The sequence below is a fragment of the Hipposideros armiger genome, unplaced genomic scaffold (genome assembly GCF_001890085.2).
Source record: "Hipposideros armiger isolate ML-2016 unplaced genomic scaffold, ASM189008v1 scaffold_202, whole genome shotgun sequence".
NCBI lineage: Eukaryota > Metazoa > Chordata > Mammalia > Chiroptera > Hipposideridae > Hipposideros > Hipposideros armiger.
In genome coordinates, this window is record NW_017731552.1 from 2,209,113 (window position 1) to 2,218,347 (window position 9,235).

Consider the following 9,235-nt stretch of genomic DNA (forward strand, 5'->3'; position numbering starts at 1 on the left):
CCAGCTCCAGGTTGAGCTGTTGTTCAGCATCTTAGCTGTAGAGGGCAGTGTCACTGGCCCTCATATGTGGGATCCGAACCGGAGCCCTCTGGCGTCCCAAGCCAGTTCTTAACCATCGTGCCACTCGGCTGGCCCCGGCCCTATCTCTTTTTAAAGAGACTGTTCTATGTGTGTGTGTTCTTCCAGGATATAAGTAATTCCGTTTTTGCTTATTTGCATGGAGATCAGACATCTCAGACCAACATCTATTTCTCAAATACCCAAGGATACAGATTTCAGAAGTATGCCCATGAAAGACAGGTATGTCCGTTTGGGTAAGAAAGTGAACAAACAATACATATCACGTGTGTGGTTGGAGTCATTAGCTCTCAGTGGGTGATCCAGTGATTTCTCCCTTTAAGAGTCCCGCTGGCTAGGAGGGTAGGAATATTCCTGGTCAAAGGAGCTGGTAGGGAGATTAGGAAGTTAGGAAAGGAGACAGAAGCTTTGCGGTCACAGCACAGTTTAGGGAGTGCTTCTGAGAGCTGGTGCTGTAGTAAGGGCTATGCATCAATTATGAGACTTAACCTCATGCCCCTCCCCCCCAGAAAATCAGTACCATCGGTACCATCATCATCCCCATTTCAAAGATGAGAGAACTGTACTGGGTTGAGTACATGCCTCCCCTCCCCACCCCCCAATTTATGTCCACCCAGAACCTTAGAATGTAACCTTGCTTGGAAATAGTGTCTTTCAGATGTAATTAATTAAGTCAAGATGGGGTCATGCTGGATTAGGGTGGGTCCTGAATCCAGTAATTTATAAAAAGAGGAGAGGATGCAGGGGATGCTCAAGGAGCAGAAGCCCGAGGGCAGACGGAGGCTGACTCTGGAGGGACGTAGGTACAAGCCAAGGAGCGCCGGGCACAGCTGGCATCCACCACAAGCTAGGAGAGAGGTATGGCACGGTTGCCTCCTCATAGCCTTGGAAAGAACCAGCCTGGCCAACACTGTGACTTCAGACTCTGGCTTCCAGAACTGTGACGATAAACTGCTTGTTTTAAGGCCCCCAGAATGTGGTGCTTTGTTATGGCAGCCCTAGGACACAGACACAGGGACAAAGGCTTAGAGAGGGTCAGGGCCTTTGCCAAGGCCATACAGCCTGGCAGAGCTGAGGTTCAAACCACTGAAGAAGACAGGATGCTTCGGTAAGTAAGAGGATGCAGAGAATGGTTTCACCCCCAAACATTTGGGAAGATGTCCAAAGGAAGGCAGACAGTCCACCCCACGCTCAAGTTGTGATCACGTCTCATATCTGGTTTCTCACTGCTGTCCTGGAGGCCCAACGAAGCCTAGAACCTAGCCAGCCACACATTTTCATTTGAAATTAGACGTAGAAGAACCCAGAGGCTACTGTTGTTAAGTCCCAGAGTCCAAAGGCTCGAAAACCAGGAGCTCCGATATCTGAGGGCAGTAGAAGATGGACATCCCAGCTGAAGAAGAGAGAGTGGATTAGCCCTTCCTCCACCTTTTTGTTCTATTTGGGCCCCCAAGGGATTGGATGATGCCCACCATGATGAGACTGGATCTACTTACTCCATCTACTGAATCAAAGGCTAATCTCTCCCAGAAACACCCTCATGGACACACCCAGAAATAATGTTTCAGCAGCTCTCTGGGCATCCCTTAGTCCAGCCAAGTTGAATTAACATCACGCAGAATTAACCATCACAAGTCCACCCTCGTGGATACCCATATGCATCTCCTTCAACCATACCCAACCTCCAAGTAGACACCAACAAGGCATAATTCCACCCAGCAAGATACAACCATCCTGCGTACAACAAAAAATGCACCAACCCCTCCTTCCCGGAGAAGAGGTGAAGTCCTAGAGTGATGTTTACTCTTCTCCTTGATGTCTCATCACTTAAATACCAATTATTTGTGCAGTAGTCTTTTTGCTCTGTGTGTGTGTGTGTGTGTGTGTGTGTGTGTGTGGTTATTAGTGGTGGGACCTGTGGGAGGTGCTTAGGTCCTGAAGGTGGAACCCTCATGAATGGGATCAGTGTCCTGATAGAAAAGGCCCCAGAGAGCTCACTAGCCCCCTTCTGCCATGTGATGACACAGCGAGAAGTCTGCCACCCAGAAGAGGGCCCTCGTCTGACCATGCTGGCGCCCTGATCTCAGACTTCCAGCCTCCAGAACCTCATGTGAGCAATAAATTTCTGTTGTTTATAAGGCACCCAGTATGGTACTTTGTTATAACAGCCCAAATGGACTAAGGCAGGGATTTAGGGCTCGAACCTATGGATTTGGGGTAGGACACAATTTAGTCCATAGCACTGTATAGTATAGAACACCCTTCCCCCAAGTAACAGAGGCTTAAATAATATTGTTATTCCTTCTCTCTTTTACCTGAAAGATGTGTACAGGTAGCCAGCTTGGTCTCATGCTCAAACTTGGCTGCTGGGTACTCTGCTGACCAACCAAAAATCAGGAACCTAGGCAGAAATAAAGGATCTAGGCATGCATCTAGCAGTCTGGGTCATACCTCTTCCTCCAACACCCAAAACAAAGCTGTCTTCACTTCAGGTTCTGCCCTAGATGCTACATTTCCACTGAGGGGAAATGGGTCACAATAAAAAGACTCCTTTGTTTTAGCTTATTGGATAATCTGAAGTTAAATTTACAATTAAACACGTTTATAATTTATTCATATGCAACTTTTTTATTTGTTTGTTTTATAGGCAGAACTAGTCGGGTCTTTAGGTGGGATCTTCTACTTTCACTCCTTGTCACAGGTCGGGCTGCTTCTCATTGATCAAGGGAAGGTGAGTAACTTTGGACTGGAAAGGATGATTTACATGACTTTTGCCCCAAGCCAGTTTTTGTTAAAACTCACACCCTTAGATCGTCATATCTAAAATCCATCTAGCTTTTCATTTACCTGTTCATCCATGTATCTATCCACCTAACTATGCATCAATCCACTCATCCACCCATCCATCCATCCATCAACTCATCCATCCACCCATCCATCCATCCATGCGTCCACCTACCTGTCATCCAGATACCTGTGCAGCCTCCCTCCCCCTATTCATTTGCTCATTCTGCCATGCACTCAGCAGTCTCTAAGTATTGCAGTTATCTGGGAGGTGCTGAGCACCAGGGATAAAATACAAGGTGTGGTATGTGTATCGCTGATGGCGCACGAGATCATTTTAAATGCCTCAAGTCAAACTTTTAAAAAATATTTTCATGTGCATTAGGAAAATCAATATATAAAACCTGCGCCCTCACAGACAGTATTTAGGATAGGACTAAGGAAGAGAAGTCCATCCATTTAAACTGCATTTGAAGAAAAAAATTAAGACAGAAAAATGATAGTTAGGACCCCGGTATTGCAAACTTTGTGAGCTGGGTGTGCAGCTCTGAAGTTCGGAGACAATCCACCACCAGGAAGCCGCCAGGCACTGGGCTGATATCCAGTGACTAAAAGCCCCACCCTCTAACCACGTGATTGATCCCGCCCCTCATTAGCATAAACCCGGGCTCCTGGGCTCCAGTGCCTGTGTTGGGTCCAGATAATCAATAAAGAGGCTGGATGTCAAATTAAAGTTTAGAGTTCCGAAGATTTTATTAAGCTGAGCTCAGCGACCGCCCCTCCGACTAAGGAGAAAACGGTCCCGAGGTCTCAGTGGATAGGGTTTTTATAAGGTGGGGGTTAAACGTAAAGTAAATTACAGAAGCCAAAAAGAAGGTGTAGTTATTTTAGTTAAAACTGCATCTCGCTGTTGCAACAGTGTTGTTATGTCCAGGTGTCTTAACAGTACATCGTGACCGGGTTGATAAAGTTAGTTTGCTTCAAGGCCTCCTGAAATGTTAACATGAAGGCAGGGAGAGGAAGGAGGAACTGCAAGGCCTGAGGAATGTTGTTCTTTAACCTTTTATTCCCCAGCAGAAGCAAAGCAGGTGTACAGAAGCAAAAAGAGCTGTTAGTTTTTGTGAAATGGTCCAATCTAGTTGTGATAAGACTACTTCTGTAAAACATTTTTAATATTTCTGTTGCAACCCATTTCTTGTAAAGCTAGGCATTTACTGTCTTACCGGGAAGTTCTGCTTAGAGTCTAGCTGGAGTAGCTGAAATATGATTTTTAAAAGTGAGTCTGTCCGGCTGAGTCTGTCCGGCCTAGGGTCTGGGCCGAGATCCTTACACCTGGAATTACAGAAACACTCCTACCACTGTGGAAATCTCAAGAATTTAGTGGCTAAAGAGTCCAGCTCCTGGTTACCACCTGGAGGCCTGACCACAGGCAGACACAAAAGCCCTACCTGGCAGGCCTCCCCACTCCAGACGTGCAGGGTGGATGCACTGCAGGCGCTGAAGGACTTGCAAGCACCTCAAGCCCCCTGGGCATTTATTCCTAGGCCTTTATCTGTGATTTTCCACTGAAGTCCAATTCCTGCGCCTCCCTGTGGAGAGAGGAGGAGGAGGAAACCTGGCTGACCCTTTTCTCCATTCTGACTCAGTCTCCGTTCCCTGGGTGCATAAAACCACAGGAGCTCCCTCCACAGCGAGCGGAGCCCTACACCTGCCTGGATCCGGCAGACCCTCCCCTGGTGTGCCGTTCCACAGGAAAACGGAACAAGGGGCTTGGTGTTTCCCTGGGCCTCGTCTCTTCCTGACCCCACCGCAGTAAGCGGTTAAAGGCTGAACTCTTTCATGGTTGACTTGTTGCCTTAATTGGCTGCGCAGACACCAGTCAGCTCAGCTGTGCAACTCTAGGATTCCAGGACTGTGGACTGAAAACTATTATCAACTAGGTGTTTGGTCACCAAAAGGATTTATTCAGGAAAAAGAAACGGTTGCAACCTAGTGCACGCAGACATGGCAAGTTATGTGCACACTCTGGGCTGTGTGCCAAGACAGAAGGTATTTATAGTAGGGAAAAGGAAGTTAGAACCATAGAGCTTTGTTATAAACAGAGTTCTCGGGTGTAGGGTTCTCCGGATTACGTAGAGCAGAGCAGGAGAACTTCCATAAGCCCTAGCTCCTCCCATAGGCCCTCCCAACTGATTATGTTTGCTAAAAGTTCCAGTTCACCTTTATCAGGATCAAGCCCAGCCAGTCCATGACACGGTGGGATGAGCTGGGGGCTGTGAACTCACACTCGCTGAATCTTAGGGAAGTTATTAAGCAGATGGGCTTGGCCTGTGTCCACAGTCGGCGGCAGGATGAGTCAAGTTCAGTAGCCCGCGCACAGCCCATCCTCACCCTGAGCACGACATTCTCTCTGTGCCCCAGGAGGCACCTAGAAAGCAGGCCAGTCCCTCCCTCCTCTCCATGGTGCATCTTCTGGGAAGGGGATGCAGCTGTCTTGGTGGGACTCGCTTAGGAACCAGTGACAGTGTTGGGGTTTTTTGTTTTGTTTTGTTTAATTTTTTATTGGGGAACAGTGTGTTTTCCCAGGACCCATCAGCTCCAAGTCAAGTAGTTGTTTCAATCTATTTGTAGAGGGTGCAACTCAGTGACCCATGTGGGGATCGAACCAGCAACCTTGGTATTATGAGCATTGCATTCTAACCAACTGAGCTAACCAGCCGCCTCCGACAGTGTTGTATTTTAATTCCATCCTTGCACAGTGCTGTAAGAGGTCTTCCATAAAGAGTAGATAAGAGAGAACTTGACAATCACACAGAGCAATTTAGACTTGACGCAGATAGCCGGCCCTTAGAGGGTCGCAAGGTGCGAGTGGCTTGATGCAAGAGGTCATTAGGAAAAGAATCTGGAGTGTGCGTACAGGTGGGTCAGAGGAGATAAATCAACTTGAACAGTAATCCAGATACAAGGGCACCAACACGGGCCTGGCAGAGAACAAGAGAGAGCAGGGCACCTCAGTCTCGGCACTGTGGACATTTTCAGTTCTTTGTCATGAGAACCTATCCTGGACACTGGGGTGTTGAGCAGCAGCCCTCACCCTACCCACTATGCCAGGCCCATCCTCTGTGTGATAACCACAATGTCTCCAGACATTGCCCTGTGTCCCCTAGGAGCAGAATCACCTCAAGCTGAGAACCAGTGGACCAGATAATAAAGTTTGAAGAATGTTTGAATAACAAAGCACATGGACCCACACTGGTCTATTGCTGTGTAATCACTGATTTAGTGATTTCTTTTATTGCTAGAGATTCAGTAGTCTTTCTCTCTCAGGCCAAGTTCGGGTACTCAGACCACCCCCTGAACCACAGTTTTGGGCTGCCGTTTGACTACAATGGGACCCTTGACATCCTCATCACCCCGGGCCAGAAAGGCATTCTCATCTTCTGGTTTGAGAAGAGCCTGTTAGTCTCCCGAAGTGCAGGTGAGTGAGGCCCAGGCTTGGGGCTGCCGCTCAGTGTCCCCCTCCAGGAGGGAATGGCACATGCCATTATTTTTTCCCTCCCCTAACTTGAGTGGATGAGGAGGAACCCATTCTCACTTCACAGTCCTCACTGAGTCCCCCCCCCCCCCCCGCCACACACACACACCATTCCCTGCCTTGTGGGACCTTCAGGGACACATAGGCAGATTCTGAAAATCGCCAGATGCTGAGGGTAGAGGGTCCAAGTCTTCAGTTTAGGAGTTGCAGATTTTGTTTGGGGGCCGAGGTTAGTGACTCCAAGACATGGGTCAGTGCCACCCACTTGAGCTTCCCCAGGCAAGAGAAAAATCTGGAAGTGGCACAGCATCTGCAGCTGGCCTAGCTGAAGAACCCTGGCAGTGCCCAGGCTACGTGAGTCCTAGCCCGCCAGCTTGCATAAGCAGAAAAACAAAAGGCAGACCTTCCTGTGGAGGGGCCATTAGGAACCTCTGCACACAGATGTGGCTGCAAGAACTCCTGCCATCACAGCCAGCTCCCCAGCTCTGGTCAGGCCACTTGAACATCGCTGTTCCTTGCAGTGCAAGGAAAGGGCTCAGGGCTGGACTGCCTGTTTGGAGAGCCCATTCTAGAAAGAAAGCTCTGCCTTATTCCTTACACATGTTACCCATGTGATAAAAGGCTTTCCATGGTATTCATGCCTCTAGGCAGCAAAAAAGCTTTCTTAAACCTAAGCATATTCCATACAGTATTTTACAACATTGCATCTCAGTGCTATATTTTCCTTGAATCTTTATCATTTGAGTCACAGGCCATGGGTGGGGTGGGCAGCATTTCAGCTATGGACACTCCTTTCCCACATGTGCCCATGATTCTGCCCTGTTTCTCATAGGTCAGCTCGTCGACCCCATCCCTGTGCGAGAAGGACACCGCATCTTGTATTCTTCCATTTTTGAAGCCAGTATCACCATCCACAGTGTGGCTGCCAGTGCGTGCCCAACTTGCGGGTAGCTTTCTAGCTGAAATATCTATTCGGGTCCTTGGCCCATTTTTCAATTGGGCTTTTGGTCTTTTTATTGTTGAGTTGTAAGAGTTCATTATATATTCTGAATGCAAGTCCCTTATCAGAAATTGGATTTGCAAATATTTTCTCCCAGTCTGTGGCCTTTATCCCCACTCCTCGTTTTTTACAAAAACCATTGAATACACCTCACCCCCCATATCTAGAATCTTTAATGTTTTCTTATTTTCTAAAGAACAAAGTCCGAACTTGCCAGGATGACATTCAGGTCCGTGTGTCTGATACATCAACTGCCCTAAGGGATCTCCCTTCTCTCCCTAACCCCGTGGTTCTCAATCTGGGGACACTTGCCGATGTCTGGAGACATCTGTGGTTGTCATGACTAGGGGGAGTGGTACTGGTATCTTCTGGGTGGAGGCCAGGCATGCTGCTCAACGTCCTACAGTGCACAGGAGGGCCCCCACCACGAAGAGCCATCCACCCCTAGTGTCAATAGAGCTGAGTTTGAAAAACCCTCAAAGACATTAGTCCAGTTCTCTCCCTGAAAACACACCTTCACTTTTCTACATCAGATGCTTTTTATTTAAAGGCTCAGCTCAAGCCTCATTCTGAAAATTTCCTTGATTGCATTTTTAAAAAAATATAAAAGTATACATTGGATCTTGTCCCCACCCCTTCATAAAAACTTTTAATGGTGTCCAGTGTTCCCTGGAACTTTGTATCTGCAACACCAGAAACGACCTCCATGTCCATCAGTGGAGCACTGGTTAAATAAATTATAGTTCATCCAGGCACCAGAATGCCAACTTGCCAGCTATATTTGTGTACACAAAAAATTAAGTTACAAAGCAGCCTGGAAGGTTCCAGAAAATGATCATACATATAAAATCATACTACCAGAAAGGGTGTTTACTAAAATGTTAACAGTGGTTATCTATGTCAGGGGTCAGCAACCCATGACCCATGGACCAAATCTGGCCCACCACTTGCTTTTCTAAATAAAGTTGTATTGGAACACAGTCACGCCCACTCATTTATTAGCTTGCACAGAGTTGAATACTTATAACAGACATCACATGACCAGCAAAGCAGAAAATATGTGCTATCTAGTCCTTTACAGAAGTTTGCTGACCCCTAGTCTAGATGATGGAAATTGGGGTAATTTTTTAAACCAAACTTTTTATATTTTTATTTTATTTTATTTATTTATTTATTTATTTATTTATTTATTCATTTATTTAGCTGAGCCATCCTGCACCTGTTGGCAGCTCAGCGGCTGCTCAGCTCGGGCCAGGAATCGAACCACTGTTGCTCAGAGCTCACACTCTTGAGTGAGCTCTTAACCAACTGAGCCACTCAGCCAGCCCTTATATTTTTAATATTTTTGTCCATTGAAACAAATCTCATTTCAATTTTTGTTCTGTCTTGTTTGGTTTTTCCTAGCTGAAAACGAACTGGCAGTTTTAACTCGGGAGAATAACTTGTATTATGGCAGCCTGGGAATCCTGACAAGTTTCCTAATCAAAGTAGGTAAAATCAAAGTTAGGGTTATTACCGGGTTGGTAAGGAATAACAGTCTTGTTCTCAAACTTCCGATACTGTTCTGAAGGCTAGAAACTGCTCTAGTTATTAAAATAGTAGTACTATTTTTTTTTTAAGATTTTTATTGGGGAATTGGGGGAAGGGGAACAGACAAGTTGCTGTCGTTTTGTTCTTCAGTCTAGTTGTGGAGGGCGTTGCTTCACTGACCCAAGTTGGCACCATCATTGCGCTCTTCCCAGGCGAGGCACATCATTTGCCGGCTTCTGGACGGCCGCTCACTGTGGCTGCTGGCCGCTCACGCTGGCTGCTGGCCATACATGGTAGCCCATGGCAAC

General features: G+C 46.9%; 1 protein-coding gene across 1 annotated transcript in view; it reads left to right on the forward strand.

Annotated features, from left to right (window-relative positions):
- Positions 1-9,235, forward strand: part of CATSPERD (catsper channel auxiliary subunit delta) — a 58,802-nt gene that overhangs the window by 20,648 nt on the left and 28,919 nt on the right. The window contains exons 7-11 of the mRNA XM_019653542.1: positions 187-300; positions 2,726-2,809; positions 6,190-6,340; positions 7,230-7,325; positions 8,802-8,884. Coding sequence (XP_019509087.1) covers positions 187-300; positions 2,726-2,809; positions 6,190-6,340; positions 7,230-7,325; positions 8,802-8,884 — 528 coding nt within the window. The remainder of the gene's footprint in view (positions 1-186; positions 301-2,725; positions 2,810-6,189; positions 6,341-7,229; positions 7,326-8,801; positions 8,885-9,235) is intronic.